The sequence below is a fragment of the Neovison vison genome, chromosome 1, assembly GCF_020171115.1.
Source record: "Neovison vison isolate M4711 chromosome 1, ASM_NN_V1, whole genome shotgun sequence".
Lineage (NCBI taxonomy): Eukaryota > Metazoa > Chordata > Mammalia > Carnivora > Mustelidae > Neogale > Neogale vison.
In genome coordinates, this window is record NC_058091.1 from 41,247,415 (window position 1) to 41,265,006 (window position 17,592).

Sequence of the window (17,592 nt, forward strand, 5' to 3'; positions counted from 1 at the left end):
CTTTCTTATGGATGATGGGTTAGCATAGATAGATTCTCTGTCTGCTTTTCAGCTACAAAGAGTCTTGGAAATCCTGACTAAGTTCCACCAATATACTCTGAAAGTTATCCAAGCCATGTCAGCTGAGATTTGAAGGGTCAACGGTTTAAAGGACCTTGTGCTATCATTGTCCACAAGGTCTGGGAGTGCCCTTTTTTATTGAAGACACAAACGCTGGCCCATTGCTTATATCAGTCTTTGAATAAGCATCAAAGAAAAAGAAAAATTATATACAGTGTTTAAAAAACTCAACCGAGTAAATTTTGAAGCTCTTACTGGCTTTATTCAATGATTCATCAATCAGTCAGCATCTAATCCAGCAGATAGAAAGGAGCTCTGAGGAACTATATAAAATGAAAGATTTGTATAAGCAGAAAAGGGATGGGACAAGGAAGTTACACTAGATGAAAAAGTAGATCGTTACTACAAGGTTACTTTCCTTTAGGGGATGGCAAGGGTCTATCAGGCAGTTTACTAACTAGTGCTAATTAGGTGACTTCTGATTGAATCATTTAAGATTACATTTCTGTGGGGGGGGCCAAAACTAAGTCTTGGTTTGGTGACATGGAGCTTAGCATAAGTGACTCCATTTGGGGCCCATTCTTTTATCAATAGATACCACAGACTTAATGGCTATTCCTAATTTATTTCTGGTATTTTTTAAATGTGAAAAGTCTGATCAAGTTCATAATACAAATAATACTGCTGACAAGGAAATTTGGTTCTTTTTGTGCAAAACAAAAACAAAAAATCCTCTTCCCCACCTAGCCCTCCCAACCTCAGCCCTACAGACAACCTGCCCAGGTAGGAAGCCCCAGGCTTTTGTGGATTCAGCAGAGGCGGGAATGGGGGCAGGGAGCTGTGCAAATCCAGCCCTCAGCTAAAGCAAATAATAATGGCTGGAAGCTTAAAATAGATCCAGGGAGGAGCTCATTAACTTGGCATAGGAAGCAGTCAGTACCTCTAGCATTTCTCATTTTGGAAATTGCTTTGGTCCATTTTCCTTCTATTCATTGGACCAGAAAATATAGATCTTTACTAACATATTCACCACATCTGATGATGAGCTAATATAGACCAGCCGAAATAATTGTTAAACAGGAACATAGGACTTCAACCTCAGTTCAGAAAATCCCTGACATCTGACGTAGGAGGATTTATAGGTTTAGTGGAAATTGCTTTCTCCTGCTCTCCAGATTACATACTGTGGCTTGATTTTTTTTTTTTTCATGAGTAAACATCCTTGGAATTAATGAACAGACCAATAATGTCTTAAAAGAGAAAAGAACATCATTTTTCTTTTTGCTGTTTTTTTGAGAGAACCATTTGCATTTGGAAACCCATGCTGGCTGTCCAGAATATGAAAGTTGGAGTCTTCATTTTGTGGTGGGGATGGGTTTGGGCCACTGAAAGCAAAGTGCATGGACGAAGAGAAGTACACGAGATGTCTAAGAAAGGCAGGTGAGTGGACTTCTGGGGATAGAGCTCACGGTATTGCCCCGAGGCAATTCCAACATACGGTGTTTTATGTGGGTGTCCTTCCCCACCTTTTCCCTTTGTTCTCCTGCTCTCTCCCTTTTAGGAGGTTGGAATTATGTTGTTTTTAATGATGTTAGATTAGATAGAGTGCTGTCATTGCGAATCTCTTATGAATTTTCTTACGCAAAAGACTCCAGAAAAAAGAATATATTCACCTCATTTTAAAAAGTTAAGGGCAATTATTTGATGTCTGCCTCCTAGGTTGGGACAAATCTGCAAATTCTCAAATGACCAATGGGGTCTTTGATTAGTGAGAATGATTTTAGTTCTAATTATTTCTGGTACATTCGTGGATCTGAATCTCTTTTGGTGTCTTTTAAAAGAAAACAAGGCAGCTTTCTTCAAGCTGTATGGCTAGATGGGGTCAATTGATTGTCCTTTACTAGTAAATGGGGAGGTGCAGGGACGGACCTGCGGCAGACCAGTTGCTTGCTCGTTGTCAATGGTACTATATAGCTCTGAGGAACTATATAAAATGAAAGATTTGTATAAGCAGAAAAGGGATGGGACAAGGAAGTTACACTACACTACACCCCATACCAGGGTCCGAGGAGGCAGTGGGGGCAGAGGTGGACGGCCCTTTGGCATCTGGACTCACTCAGGTGGCTCTGATGGCAGCCCCGGTCACTAACTGATGGCAGTGCACAGCCGCACACCTGCTAGCCCCACATTCATCAGTGAAATAGCATCGTTGGAGGAAACCTGATCCAGCTCTACCTCTTTACGGATGAGGAGAGAGAGACAGGGCATTCTTGATTCTCAGTTCTTTATCAGCTTTAGGTCCAAATTCAGCTTCAGGTCTCGTTATCTCTGGACGGAAATATGAACAGAGGTCCGAAATATCAATTAGTGTGAATGGAAGTGTAGCTTTCTGCAGATCAGGGCTAGTGACAGGGCTGGGGCTCTGACTCTTCAATGCCCCCCTCCTGGGTTTTGAGAGCCCTTCCCACATGGGCTGCCGGACAGCCAGCGACGGCGCACAGCACTCCAGGATGTTTTAACGACATCACATAACCAGGAGCTCAAATATCAGGGGACCGTGGGAAGTCCTGGGCACGGAGGGGGACTGCTGAGTACAAGCCATATGCCCTGGTTCCCTCAGACTCTCAGGTTGCTTGGGCAAACGGGAATTTGTGGAGCGGTACAGCCACAGAGATTATCTGAATCAAATGTGCTCTGGAGGATTAAGAGCAACCGCAGCGACAAACCCTATTGGTTGTCACCAAGAACTTCTCAGCCTCTCTCCTAAACCGAGCTGGAGTGGCGACCTATTGGTGAACACCAATGATGAAGAGAAGTCCCAGAGAGTGAAATAGATTTTCTTAAAAAAAAAAAAATTATTTGCACCTGGTAGTGTGGTCAGTTAAGCATCTGACTCTTGGTTTTGGCCCAGGTCATGATCTCAAGGTCCCAGGATCAGCTCGGGGAGGATCTAGCCCCAGGCTGGGTTCCACACTTAGAGAGGAGTCTTAGAGAGGGAGATTCTCTCCCTCTCCTCTGTCACCCCCTCAAATAAATAAATCTTTAAAAAATTAAATTAAAAAAATTACTGATAAAACTTTCATTTTTTTATGATGAAATTCGTATATGACTATTATAATTTTAAATTTTTAAAAAATGGGATCAGTGTATTAAAAACACAAAATTCACCCATAATCCCCAAGCCAAAAATTTATGGGTGTTAACGTTGTTAACATGGTTGTGTATTTTCTTTCACTCTTTTTGTCTAAGCACATATTGAGTATTAACTAGTTTGGGACTATTCTATACATATAGTTACATTTATAACCTCAAGTTACTTAATATGACTTTGCATGTTTACTTATTTACAGCCTACATAATTATCATTTCAATTACTGCATTATGATGCATAATAATACATAATTTAGCACCATTTAAGCAGTTTCCTCTGCTTTTGGACATTGAGTTGCTTCCTTTGTTATTATAAATATTATACATGAATATCTTTGTACATGAGAATAGTTGTCTACATATAGGATTTTCTTTTTTTTAAATAAGCTATATGACCCCATAAAGTGCTTGAACTCACAATCCTGAGGTCAAGAGTCACATGCTTAACTGAGCCAGCCAGGAACCCTTACATATGTGATTTTTTTTTAAGATTTTACTTATTTATTTAACAGACAGAGACCACAAGTAGGCAGAGTGGCAGGCAGAGAGAGAGGGGGAAACAGGCTCCCCGCTAAGCAGAGAGCCTGATGCAGGGCTCAATCCCAGGACCCTGGAATCATGACCTGAGCCGAAGGCAGAGGATTAACCCACTGAGCCACCCAGGCACCCCATATATAGGGTTTTTTAATTAGAATAGACTCCTGGAAGTATATTGGGTCAAACTGCACGAGAACTTTAAAGCTCCAGATATATTTAGCCAAATGGCTTTCCAGAACAGTGGACCGAACTTACACATCCCCCGCCAGGTTAAGTTTTATTTTTATGTAGCCTTCATTTTTCAAGGGCTCACTTAATTTCCTCCAGATTCTCAACTCATAAACTGCTGGTAATTTGTATGCAGGCTTCTCTTCATAGTTTCTACTAATGAAATGTGAAGCACAGTGAACACGTGCACGCAACGGGGTGAGACCCGTGAGGTACCCACCATGCAGAATTTAAGAAGGTGCATGGGCCCGAGGGCATTCCTCCTTAGGTTTTTTTCCTTACCTGCCTCATTCTAGTCTCCATCCTGGCAAATAACTCAAGAGCTGTTTCCCAAGCTCTCCATGGGAGGCACATTCAGTGGGATTTTCCTCACAAATCATGCTTGGTAAATATCAAAATGCAAGGGCATTGGACAAGGTTTCTAGAATGGATCAATAGTTATTGTCTCTCCCTCCTCCCTGGAAGAATGGAGGTATAGCCTGTCTACACCACAGACCCTGGGGCAAATGCCAGCTGGTCTACCAGAAGTTGCAAGTTTCATTCTCATACTTGCTTTGTCACGTTTAAGGCATTCCGGTGTATTCGGAAGGTGAAGTGGGTCTGCATAGCTTCAGCTGACGTCCAATTTGGAGAGCTCACACTGGCGGCAGTAGCATAGAAGGATGGGAAGCGTGCTAGAAGGGTCGTAGAGAAAGTTGTCCACAGCCTATGCCGTAACCCAGGTGAGAGAGGGCGAAAGCCTCAAGTAGGGTATGGGTGGAAAGAACAGGACTGGGGGAGATGGATGTAAGAGCTTTAAGGAGCTAGAATTGTCAGAATTCGATCAGGTGGAAGACTAGCCGGTATCTGGATTGTGTGACCTCATAGAAGGCAGTGTCAGGGAAAGCAAGGCAGGATGGGGAGCAGATGTGGGGGAAGGAGGCGTTCATTATGAACACATGGACCTGAGGGTGTTTTCCCAAGATGCGAAGAGAGAGCTGTCCAGTTGGAGGCCTACAGGTCTGCAACTCAGCAGGGAAATGGGCTTGGAGACATAGATCTAACAGAAGTCATCATAGACGGGGGTGGAAGAAGCGACCCAAAGAGAGCAAGTCGCGTGAAAGAAGAACAGGATCAAGGACAGAACCTTCGGGAAGAGCAACATTTAAGGAGAGGATGGCGGTAGAAGCCTTCCTCGGTGAGGGACGCTGGAAAAGAAGGACCAGAGAAATAGATGTATGACTGGAATGGAGAGGTGTCAAAGATGTCAAGAGAGTTATTTATTCGACAGTTGCCAAATGCTTGTCTGAAGGCCGGCACCACACCGGCAACGGGCGCTTCACCAATGCCTAAAGCAAATACAGATTTTGCCCTCAAGAGACTCACAGACTAGAGAGGCATTCCCTCGAAGCATCAAGGGTTTCCAGAGGGAGGGAGTGACACTAGGGTCAGATCACACAAAGACACAGCAGCTAAGAGCCCCTGAGGACCTCAGAGAAGAGTGACAGTGGGTTGAAGAGCCGGGAGAAGATGGGGTGGGTATAGGTAACTCGTACAAGAAACTCAGCAGGAATGGAAAGGCTGTGACAGATGAGAGTGAGAGAGAAAGCCGGGCAGGAGTTCCCAGGCCAGCAGAGACCCAGCGGGTGCACGTGCTGAAGGGGGAAGGTGGTAGAAAGGCAATGATGATGATGATACAGGAGATACTTGCTGTCAAATCCCTATCCTGACGAGCACAAGCCACTGGATTGTGAACTGGGTCTCTGACTGCCCGAAGTATCTAGGAGTTTGATTTTCTCCTAAGTTGTGTTTTCTCTTCATCTTGTCCCTTCCTTCTCCAGATGGTTTGCTTGAACTTTTGATTCTTTTCTTTGGGCTGCTGGCTCTTGTCCAGGTATGACCTGCCATTCAGCCTGAAGGTTTCCTGAGGCCTGTGGTGGCTCCCCTGCTCATGACAGCTTTCCCTCTCCTCTTTCTCCTTCTCTTTCTTGGGTACCTCAATGCTTCCCAGACACATCACATTCTCTGAGGAGACCTCGTTGCCCCCCACCTCCCGCCTCTCAGTCTCAACTGGGCAACTTACTTCTGAGCTTCCACAGCAACCCCTCCCCCCAACCAATCCATTCCATCTCAGAGGACTAATCTCTCAGCATTAGTGCTCACTCCTCATCTGCTGCAGCTTCTAGACTATGAGCTCCTTGAGGGCTGTACTAGTCTGCTCGGGCTGCCATGACAAATTACTACAGACTGGGTGCCTTAAGCAATAAACAGTGATTCTATCACAGGTCTGGAGGCTAGAAGTCCATGGTCAAGGTGCCAGCAAATTGTTCCTTTTTTTTTTTTTTTTTAAGATTTTTATTTATTTGACAGATCACAAGTAGGCAGAGAGAGAGAGAGAGAGAAGGAGGAGGCAGGCTCCCTGCTGAGCAGAGAGCCTGATGTGAGGCTCGATCCTGGGACCCTGGGATCATGACCTGAGCCGAAGGCAGAGGCTTTAACCACTGAGCCACCCAGGCGCCCCGCAAATTCTGTTTCTGATGAAGGCTTTCTTCCTGGCTTATAGACAGCCCCCTTCTTACTGGGTCCTCAAATGACCCTTCCTAGATGCTTGCCAAGAGTGGTGGAGAGGGTATCTCTAGTGCCTCTTCCTCTTCTTGTAAGGACACCAGCCCTATTGGATCAGAGCCCAATTCTTATGATCTTATTTATTTATTTATTTTAAAGATTCTATTTATTTATTTGTCAGAGAGAGAGCGAGAGTGAGAGAATGAGTGAGCTACAAACAGGGTGGAGGGCAGAGGGAGAAGCAGGCTCCCCACTGAGCAGGGAGTCTGATGCGGGGCTTAATCTCAGGACGCTGGGATCATGACCCAAGCCGAAGGCAGGTGTTCAACTAACTGAGCCACCCAGGTGTCCCCTTATGATCTCATTTAAACTTAATTAGCTCCTTAACAACCAATCACTCAAAACAGTCACACTGGGAGTTAGGGCTTTAACATATGAACTGGGGGGTGGGGGGCACAGTCCAGTCCATAACAAGGGCTCAACTTGTACCTTTATCCTTGTCACCCTAAGTTCAAGGACCATATCTGATAGAAGGTAGATACTCGAGAAATGTTAAGCATAAATAAATGAGTGAGTCCCAACTCTTGCTATTCCTATACTTCATTCATCCAACAAATATGTATTCACTACATTCCCGGCACTGTGCCCAGGGCTTGGGAGGCAATGGCGATCACTTGAGATGTTGACAGTTTATGGGGGTGACACACATTAATGAAATAATTTTTACAGAATGTCAGAATTTCAAGGACCTTAGAAATCCCATCACTTAAGGATAAGAAGAGAAGGGCCCCAAAACATGTAACACTTATTACAAGATTATGGCTGCATAATCCCCTCAGAATTCCACACCTCTCATTTCTCCATGCCCAGGGCCCTCCCCTCAGCATCACAAAGGAGGGTAGGAGGTGGGGGAAGATAAAGAAGTTCATTCAGTTACTTCATTTACCAAAATACGTTGTGGGCTCTCTCCTTGACAAACCAACTCTTTGTTTGCTTGCTTTTTTGGTTTTGGTTTTTAAAAAGCTGGTATATTTAATTAGTTGTGGGAACTCAAAAGACATTTACTGAGAGTCTAACATGTCCAAAGGCACATAGGTATATAGTGAATAGAATATGATCACTAAACACAGGTTGCTCATAAAGAAGGCAGCATTGGAATTAGGGACAGATTTTTATGAGTTAGAAAATAGTTAAAGAACTATAATAAATGGGAAAAATACAATCTGAGAATTCTGATAAAGAGAATAGGTGGGAAAAAAATTAGAGCTTTAAATTAAAAGAAAGTAATCCAGTGTCTTCAAATGGGAACACATGTGGAATTTATGTTGGGACATATGTAGAAGATAAAAGAGATGATCTAGGTCAAGATTTTACCTGAGAAGTAAGGAAACAAACATGGTCTTCCTGTGCCCTTTTGACCCCATGGAGGGCGATAGCATCTTGGGTGTTGGTACTAAGGACCCACCAGGTTGGTGGGAATAGGCGTCAGTGCATGGTGGCAAGAAGAAAGCTTGATCAAATGAGCCCCAGATAGGACTTGACGATAGCATCAGAAGCCACACTGAAGTTGGGCTGGTCTCACCCACACCAGACAACGCCTGATATCTTTTGGTTCCAGGCAGCTCAGGTCTCCCATAGGTGTGCTGACCTCCAGCGTCAAGGAGAGTTCACACCCTGTGTTAGGGTTCTCCAAAAACGGAACCACCAGGCTGCTTGTAATATGTATCTATCTGTATATACAGTGTTGCATAGATACATTGCATGACACAGATGTGGTGTAATATACATGTATGGAGAGAGAGGAGAAAGATTAACTGTACAGCAACAGGAGTTGAGGCTGCAGCTCAAGTCTGAAGGCGATCTGGTAGCAGAATTCCCTCTTCCTCAGAGGATCTCAGCCTTTTCTCTTATGATTGGATTGATTGATCAATCAATTGATCTCTATTCTCTCTGATTGGATGAGACCCACCCAATGAAAATCAACCTGCTTTGCTTAAAATCCACTGATGTAAATGTTAATCACATCTTTAAAAATACCTCACTTCAGGGCACATGGGTGACTCAGTCTGTTAAGCATCTGACTCTTGATTTTGTCTGAGGTCATGATCTCAGGGTCATGGGATCCAGCTCACATCAGGTTCCACACTGGACAGGAATCCTGCTTAAGCTTCTCTCTCCCTCTCCTGCTGTCCCTCCCCCGCTGCACGCGTGCACGCGCTTTCTCTCTCTGTCTCTCAATAAAAACTAAAGCAAATAAACAAAACATAACAAAAACCCTCAGTGCAACATCTTGTTTAAACAGACTGGTGTTTAACCAGAAACTGCGTACCATGGCCAAGCAAAGGTGACACATAAAATTACCCATTACATATCCATTACATACAAACCAAACCCAGCATTCTGGTTTGAAAAGCAGATTATTGGTTACTTATTCAAAAATCCAGCTTAGTAAGAAATCAAAAGAAATGAACTATTTACACCCAAAAGAAAATACAAAATACTTATTCGCTATGTGGAAAAATGTACAACCTCTGTAGCAATTCAAGAAATATAAATATAACATAAATAACATTAGGGTAACATCCTTATTGGATAAATAAAGATTAAATGCACACATGCACACACACTCACTCACACACAGCCTGTGCTGGTGGGTCTGGAAGAAACCAAAACCACATTTGTGGGGCTCTGCCAATGGACAGACCCTTCCCACACTGCCATCCACCCACGAGGCTGGGGCTGTAAGTTACCTCTAGTCCCATAGAGGGGATGCCTTCTGGAATAGGCTTAAAAGGTCTCCAAGCTCCCCCACGGCCCAACCCCTTATTTCACAGCAGAGTTATCGGAAACAGACAGAAAGCAGGAACGTGTTGTGGTGCCAGTGGCTCAGATGGTTAAGCCTCTGCCTTCAGCTCAGGTCGTGATCCCAGGGTCCTGGGATCGAGCCCCGCAGCAGGCTCCCAGCTCATCGGGAAGCCTGTTTTGCCCTCTCCCTCTGCCCTCTGCCTGCCACTCCCCTTGTTTATGCACGCTCTCTCTCTCTCTCTGTCAAATACGTACACAAAATTAAAAAAAAAAAAAAGGTTTAGAAAAAATAAAAGAAAGAAAGCAGAAATATGTTGTATTCTCTCATCAGCTAGGAAACTTGAGGCCTGAGGCAGAGCGCCTGCCTCTTCACTGACGGGTGTCCTTCCTGCTGTATCAGGTCATTGTCTCAAATATACAAAATGTCCTAAGTATACAAATTATACAAAATAAAAAATATAAACATATTTTTAAAATATTAAAAAGTGTACAAAATATCATAGTGGCCTGACTCAGGGTGACACTGGAGAGTAGCCCCGTGTTCAGTCTTACGTGGGCCGCAGAGCAAACTCAGCTGGTCTGGCCCCCGCCTTCCTCTCCGACCTCCCTTCCATGGCCACACTGGCCGGCTTGCTGCTCCTGCCACAACTGAGCAGCACCCCCTCCCCCCCCCCCCCCGGCCCCTAGCCTCTGTCCCTGCCCGGCCTCTGCCAGGAGCACTCTTAGGTAGCCTCAGCATGTGGTTCCCTCACGTTCTACAGGCCTCTGTCTGATTGCCACTTTCAGGGATGTGTTCCCTGGCCACCCATATAAAACAGTCAGGTAACACCCCACCCCCAAGCCCTTACTCGGCTTGCCATCCTAGCCCTCAATGTATGTTCCCATAAGGCAATAAGGGGCCCAGGATGTGTGTCTTTGAGGATTTCCGGGGACGTTCTGGCTTGGGCAGGAACAGTGATAGGCAACCCCAAGAATGTATCACCAAAGCTCCTAAGCTCAATGGGAGGGGGTGGTGGATCCAAATGGCATGAGGCCCTGGCTTTTGGACCTAGAGCTACCACATACCCCGTGACTGGGGACAAGTCACTGCACATCCTCAAGTCTGTTTCATCTGTAAAGGGGAGTCAGTTGGGTCTGTCACCTCAGGGTTATTATAAGGACTGTGTGAGCCAAAGTACGGGAAAGGGCTTGACTGCCATAAAGTTCAGTGAACCCCTAAAGGCCCGGGGCCTCACCTCGGCCATCTTGTGACGGGCGCAGATAGGAAGCTCCCGCACAGACCCTCATCCTACCAGGCAGCCCTTAGGGCTCGTCTCTGCCTGGAGGACAGTTACACCACGCACAGCATCTGGGGACACTCCCCGGATCTGCCAGTTAGAGAGCAAACAGCACCACCACCACCATCCCCGCCCAAGGAAAGGAGATAGTGTAGGATATCTCGCTCTGTCTGAGCCCTAACTGGTTTCATGCCATTGGCAGGATGGGACACAGCAAGTTCCTAAGTTGTCTTTGTAATCAAAGTTCTAGGATGTGGCCAGGAATCATCTTGGAGCTTAATTCAGCAGCTTTCATGATACTTTTTTTTCTTCTTTGTCAATCTCTTGTCCCCAGTTCTCTGGACTCTCTGTTATTTTCCAGATTTTTCTCTACTGCAGAATCCTTAAATTTCCTGAGCTGTGATTCATCTGGATCTGTAGGCTTGAGTTCCACTTAAACAAAAATTAGAACAGTGGTTCTTAACATTGACCGAGAAGGTTTGACAGCTCTTGATGGCTGGGTCCCACTCCCAGTATGGGCTGTGGCCTGGGAGGTTTTAAGTTCCTTGGATGACCCCAAAGTGTAGTCGGGCTGAGAAACCCTGAGTTAGGTGATCTCATGCCAGCATTTTCACTATTCTGGGCAGTAACTCATTCTTTTCACTGCTCCCTTCCCAATGCAGAGGCCAGTCTCTTTGATGGAGACTCAATTCTATTAGCAGAGGCTCAGCCTTACCTTAATCATTGGCTAACATTGCTGGCTCTCCTCCAGAGTATTTCCCTCTGCACACTCCCCTGACTCAGAATACACTTTTAAGGAAAGCTGCTTATCTTTAGCACCTTTCTTGTGTCCCTCATTTAAACCTTGACCTCCTTTGCACATTTCTCACAGGACCATTTGATTCTTCAGAATGTACCCTTGAGTTTATGCTTCTCCCTCCATATTTTCTATGTATTTTTGTGAAATCTGAGTTCTGCACACAGCGAGGAGCTGGGGCTATAGAGGTACATGAGGTAGAGTTCCTCCCTGGTAGAGTTCACGGTGAAGTGCAAGAAGTGGTCAAAAGCTTTCTCCCCTCACACACACACACACACACACACACACACACACACAGGAGCTGGTGCACATTCTAATAAAGGCAGAGGAGAAGTAGTGACTTTGGTGGGAAGGGGGGAAAACTGGGAATTCTTCCAGGAGGAGGTGATATTTGATCTGGGCATGGAAGGCATGGTATGGGTAAGAAGATGTATGAAGAATGGTGGCAAAGACTTTCCAGACAGATGGGATGGCAGGAACAAAAAGCACAGAGGGGTAATGGGCAACTGCATGACTTGGGGGACAGAGTGGGAGCTGAGGCTGGAAAGGAGTTTTTATGTAGATGTGATGATTACCAATGGCATGAAAAAAAAGGTTGTTTCCATTAGCTGGTTGAAAAAATCCCTTCCTCATCCAAATTAAGTTCTCTGTCTTCTCAGAGATGACATAATCAGCAGAGTGAAGTATAACTTACCAGGCGTTCTGCTATCAGCGAAGTGAGGGAGACTGCCGCAGGCGCCTTGGCTCATCTCAGGTTCCCATCCCTGTTCTATCCAACTTCTGAGAGAGTTCTGAGAGGGGCCCTGGGAAAACATTATCCACATACAAGCTGACCAGGAGCTATAACAAGGACACATCAAGATGTACTGTAGGTCAGAACTTTTCATTCTGTCCAAGAGGATAAGATGGACGTGGGTGGTTCAAAAAATGTACACCCTCTGTTCAGCCCAAAAAACTGTCTCAAATGTCAACCTATATCATCATAACTTGGGATATGTCTATATTTTCTTCATAACTTCCCAGAGGCTCATTCAATAAATAAGTGAGCATCAGTTTTGTGTAAGGTCCATGTTAACTTCTATGTGAGGGGAAAGATAAGCTTGGACCTTCTATATCTAACCCAAATTTCGGGCAATGGAAACCAAATCTTTCAATGAGGCACCGTGGCCAACCTTGCTTCCAACACTTGGAGCCGTACCCTATGGATTTGACTCCCGAATCCATCATGTTTACAAGTTATTCGGACCCCCCTTTGTCGTAGTTTCCTCATGTATAAAATGGGGATAATAATATTTTCTTTATTTTTAAGATTTTATTTATTTATTTCACAGACAGAGATCACAAGTAGGCAGAGAGGCAGGCAGGTGGGGGGAAGCAGGCTCCCTGCTGAGCAGAGAGCTTGATGCGGGGCTCAATCCCAGGACCCCGGGATCATGACCTGAGCTGAAGGCAGAGGCTTTAACCCACTGAGCCAGCCAGGCACCCCTGAAATGGGGATAATAATAAAGCCTACTGTGTAATATAACACGTGTAATATAAGTTAGCACAGTACCTGGCAGTGTCCTATTCAAGCAGTGTTTCTTATTCCTATTACCAGCTGTGTGCCATACTTCATTTCAAGACTAACAATCAGGGGCCCCTGGCTGACTCAGTCAGTAGAGCATGTAACCCTTTATCGGGGGGTTGTGAGTTCAAGCCCCACATTGAGTGCAGAGCCTACTTTAAAAAAATTAATTATCATATGCCTGGTTGGTAAAAAGATGCCAATGCCATGTAAAATATTTCATGATATATCATAACTTGAGTTTAAAAGCAGGTTACAGTGTCTTCTCTTTCTCTTGTTCTCTTTCAGAGGACAAGGGTATATGCAGGTGGCAAAGATGATTTCTGAGTGGTTTTTATTTTCTCCTTTTTATTTAAATCTACTTTATAAATTTAACATGGGTGTATAAGTTAAAAAAAAGTTATTTAAAAATATTAAACAACATCAGTGAGAAAGACTTTAAGGATCTTATGAGTCTTTTCTAGGCTACAGTCTAAGCGTCATGATGGGAGAGACAGTGGCGTCTCAGAGCCCGTCTCTGTTTCAGGCTGGCCGGAAGCCAAAGAAAGAACTGGGTCAAGATCAATTTCTATCTCAAGCCTTTCTTTCAATTTCCCCTGCTTCCCTGTTCAGATGCCCATCAAGGGGGCTAATTCTTTCCTTCATTCCACTAACATGTGTTGCGAGCCCACAGGGACCCAGCAGTGTACGAGGTGCTAAAGATAAACCAGACTCTGCCCTTAGTGGCCTGTGATCTCACCCTGCCCCTGCTGACCATCAGCTGTGATGGCCTGTAGCCCAGACAGCGCTCCCTGCACTCTTAGCCCTTCCCCACTCTTGGACCCATTCCTGGGACCTGCTCCTGCCCAGCTCCTGCCTCTGCTCCTCTTTGCTAAAGATGACGTCATCCTTATGCATCAGTCCTGATGTGAGTGCCTCAGTCGAGTCCTGGCAGAAAACAGCATTGTACTCAAAAGGGCTTAATGGATAGTTGAATAAAGGGACTACTCGTTGAGCTGTGGGCAAGGTTCAGGGAATGTCTGATGCCAATGTCCTTAAGGACAAGGACCAGCAGGAAGCCATGACTACCCCTGTCCCAGAGGGGAAACAGTGTTATTGGAGCCTATTGAAGATACTGTGATTATCTGTAATCACAGATCGACACGTTGCTAGTCCCAGAGATTGAAGCAGGAAGAGAATGAGGAATAAATGTCCTGCTCTGTCATCTCCTGCCAGTGCCCATTTGGCTGAATTCACAAGCCAGAGAGCAAGGATGCCCAAGCAGTGCACTTCGCCTGGCAATGTGTTACTCTCTATAGTAACAGCTTTGTGGCAGACCCAAGATAAGAATGGCATCAATTTCAAGTCAGGGTGAACTAATAGGGCAGATATTTTAAGGCAGACCTCCTCAGACCAGTGGTTCTCAGTAATTAATTCTCCAAATCCCTGCTCCTGTGGGTACTGGGGAAATGCTCATCAAAAGGCTAAATTAATGCACTGAAGCTTCATAGTTTTGTTATGTTCTTTCACATTTTATTCTGACTATATTGGAAGGAGATCTGAAGAGTGAGGGGTGCTTTGTTGATCTGAGTATCTAGACTGCCTCCAGCACATCTCTGTGTTAATTTTCATCGTAGACAGAAACAACGACCAGAAGTACACAAAGATGTCAACAAGTAAGACAGGCATGACGGTAAATGCATGCACACCAATCTAAAGATGTCTCTTCCCCACACCTGAGCTGTGGTGACTTTCAGCAGCGACCCCCACCCCTGGCCAAGGAGCAGGAGGCAGAAGGTGGGGGACTAGAGGAGGGGAGAACTGGAAAGGAAAAGATGGCAGGGCTCCCAGCCCCGCTGGGTGGAAAAGGTTGTGAGAGGTGACAGGGAACAGTTTTCCTCCTCTTCAAGTCCCCAGCGTCTTCCTCTCCTACATCCATAAGCAGCATAGCTTGGTCCTGGCTCACTAGTTCAGATTCTTTCCCTGGACTGCTTCCTTTGCAGTAATTTCCTTACCTCAAAAGGAAACTTCCTTGTCGGTTCAGTAATGACAGTGGCTCCATCCATTGGGGTATCCTTTAGAGTCTGAAGAGTACTTCTGTGCACATTATCTCATTTACTCCTCACACTCCTTGTCAGGTCACAGGACTTTGCCTTCTATTGGTTGAGGAAACCGAGTCTCAGGGAACAAGTTGCCTAAAGGCACAGAGTAGGCAGTGTCAGGGTTTCTCTGTCTCTCAGACAGGTTCCCCTCACCCCCACTCCACCCCCACCAAAATGATGAAAGATTTCTTCAAGAAAGAAGACAGCAAGGACATAAAGGTGGACTGAGGTAGTTATAAAGGAGGAAACTGTGTATACCGAGGACAAAAGGAACCAGAGCGGTGACTCTCAAATTGTTGTCTCCAGACCAGTGGCATCAGCGGCATCTGGGAAAGTCTTACAGGTGCAGATTCTTGAGCCGCAGCCCAGACCCACTGAATCAGAAACATCAGAGGAAAAGGGAAGCTCAGGAACCTAGGTTTGAACAAGGAAGCCATTGAATCCAGGGGAAAGGAGGTGTGTGTGGTGGTAGCCTGAAGAGAACACTGGTGTTAGCATAAGGGGGAGCTGGGAAGGTAGTCAGTGATCTCCGTGGATTCTAGAGCTGGTGCAGGTGGGTGAATGAAGACCGTCCAAGGCCACTGCAGCTTCGTTTGTAATAGCAGAAGACTAGAAACAACTCAAATTTCCACCCATAGAGGATGGTCATATGAGTTATGGTGTATCCATGTAGGGAACACTACATGGTATAAAACAGAATAAGAGGCTTGGGATATTTACATATGGGAAAAAAAGCTGAAGTATATTTAAATAAAAGAAGAAAATTAGGAGCATTTATATAATACATTAAATTTGGATTTTAAAAAGGGGGAAAACTAAGAACATATATTTGTAGTTTCTTGTATCTCCAAGAAAGTCTGGACAGAGACAAGAAGTCATTCAGAGAGGTACCTGTGGATGGGGAATGGGGTAGTTGGAAGCAAAGACAGGATGTCAACTTTCCACTGCATTTCCTTTCCTAAAATTGCCCGCCCCTGTAAATAGATTACCTCTTCTAGATTGCCATTGGTGCAATTTGGCAGCAGAAGAACAAGAAGCTATTTCCCATGGAACAAGGATGGTGGGCATCCAAGGGCAAGTCCAAACTCTTTCTGCAGAATGGGCCAACAGAGGTCAAGGGTGCCAAGCTCTGCCCACACCCACTGTCTCTGTCCTCCAGCTCAAACTCTCCCAGAATGGCTGAAGTGCTTTGGGGGAGTTTAGACTTCTTAGTAAGGACAGTAAATCCTTACTAAGTCCTTAGTAAGGACAGGACCAGCATTTCTCAGCCTTAGCTACACATTAAAATCATCTGGGAAGTTTTTGGCTCATGGGTTAAGTGTCTGCCTTAGACTTAGGTCATGATCCCAAGACCCTGAGATTGAGTCCCACATTGGGCTCCCTGCTTATCAGGGAGCCTACTTCTCCCTCTCCCCCGACCACCCACTCATGCTCTCTCTCATGTGCTCTCTCTCTCTCTCTCAAATAAATAAATAAAAATCTTAAAATAAATAAAAAATAAAATAATCTGGGAAGCTTTTATAAATGCCAATTGCCAGGCCCTATTCCCAGAACAGCCAAATCCAAATCTCTGAGGTGGGCTCTGGGCATTGGCACTTTTTAAAGCCCCTCAGTTATGATTCTAAACCACTGTCTTGGACCTGCCGGGTGAGCTCATTAATCCAGAAAGCTGGAGAGAGGAGGCAAGTCTATCCAATAGCTTATAAAAGAAGAAATAACACAACCCACCAAACTAGTCACGATCGAATCTGACTGAAAAAAAAATTTTTTTTAATCTGTCTTGATTGGAATCTGTGATGAACCTGTTTCTCTCCGCCTTGGCAGCCCCATTTTGAAGCGAAGCCCTGATATCACCAAATCGCCACTGACCAAGTCAGAGCAGCTTCTGAGGATAGACGACCATGATTTCAGCATGAGGCCTGGCTTTGGAGGTATGAGACAAGCACTCGTGGTGGGGTCTGTCCGACTGTCCACGGGTAGAGACCAAACCAAGGGACCACACACGCTTTGTTCTCCCCCAATCAGGTCTGCCTCCATCATGCTTGGGGGCCAAGATGGAGCCCGCAGGTCTTCTGGGTGTCGCCCCTGCCCAGCCCTGCCCATTTCCAGGCAAGCTAGCTGAGCTGTCCTCAGGCCGCGGCTCCTGACAAGGAAGGCTGGGGATCGGTGAGGCCAGCAGCTGGCGGTGGGAAGGGCCAGGGGAAGACTGGGCTGCCGCAGCCCAAAGCTGCCTCCTGAAAACGCTCTGAAATAACAACCTTGGACAAAATTCGCACTCATCTGGGAGCTGGCAGACGGAGCTCGGGTGTCAATCCGAGGGCAGACTGCGGTCTGCTGGGTTTAATTAAATGAAAATAGCTTGAGAAAATAATGATCTAGTGCAGAGGGCTGTCTGCTTAGCCTGCAGCTGGCAGATTTCAGCCCCTTCTGTGTCAAATAGGGTTTTCATCCATATGGGTTTCTTCCTGGAATAAAATATTTGTTTCAGAAATCATCCTCATGTTTTTATTTCTCCCAGCCACATTCATCCAAAGAATAAACAGGTGCTAG

General features: G+C 45.4%; 1 protein-coding gene across 2 annotated transcripts in view; it reads left to right on the plus strand.

Moving 5' to 3' along the window:
- The first annotated feature begins 1,381 nt into the window (after positions 1-1,381).
- GABRR1 (gamma-aminobutyric acid type A receptor subunit rho1) overlaps positions 1,382-17,592 on the plus strand; it is a 31,493-nt gene continuing 15,282 nt past the window's right edge. Inside the window, exons 1-5 of one of the 2 annotated variants that reach the window (XM_044236391.1) lie at positions 1,382-1,500; positions 5,050-5,066; positions 6,808-6,839; positions 10,631-10,635; positions 16,867-16,973. In XM_044236391.1, coding sequence (XP_044092326.1) covers positions 1,382-1,500; positions 5,050-5,066; positions 6,808-6,839; positions 10,631-10,635; positions 16,867-16,973 — 280 coding nt within the window. The remainder of the gene's footprint in view (positions 1,501-5,049; positions 5,067-6,807; positions 6,840-10,630; positions 10,636-16,866; positions 16,974-17,592) is intronic. The other variant, XM_044236382.1, reaches the window with a different exon arrangement.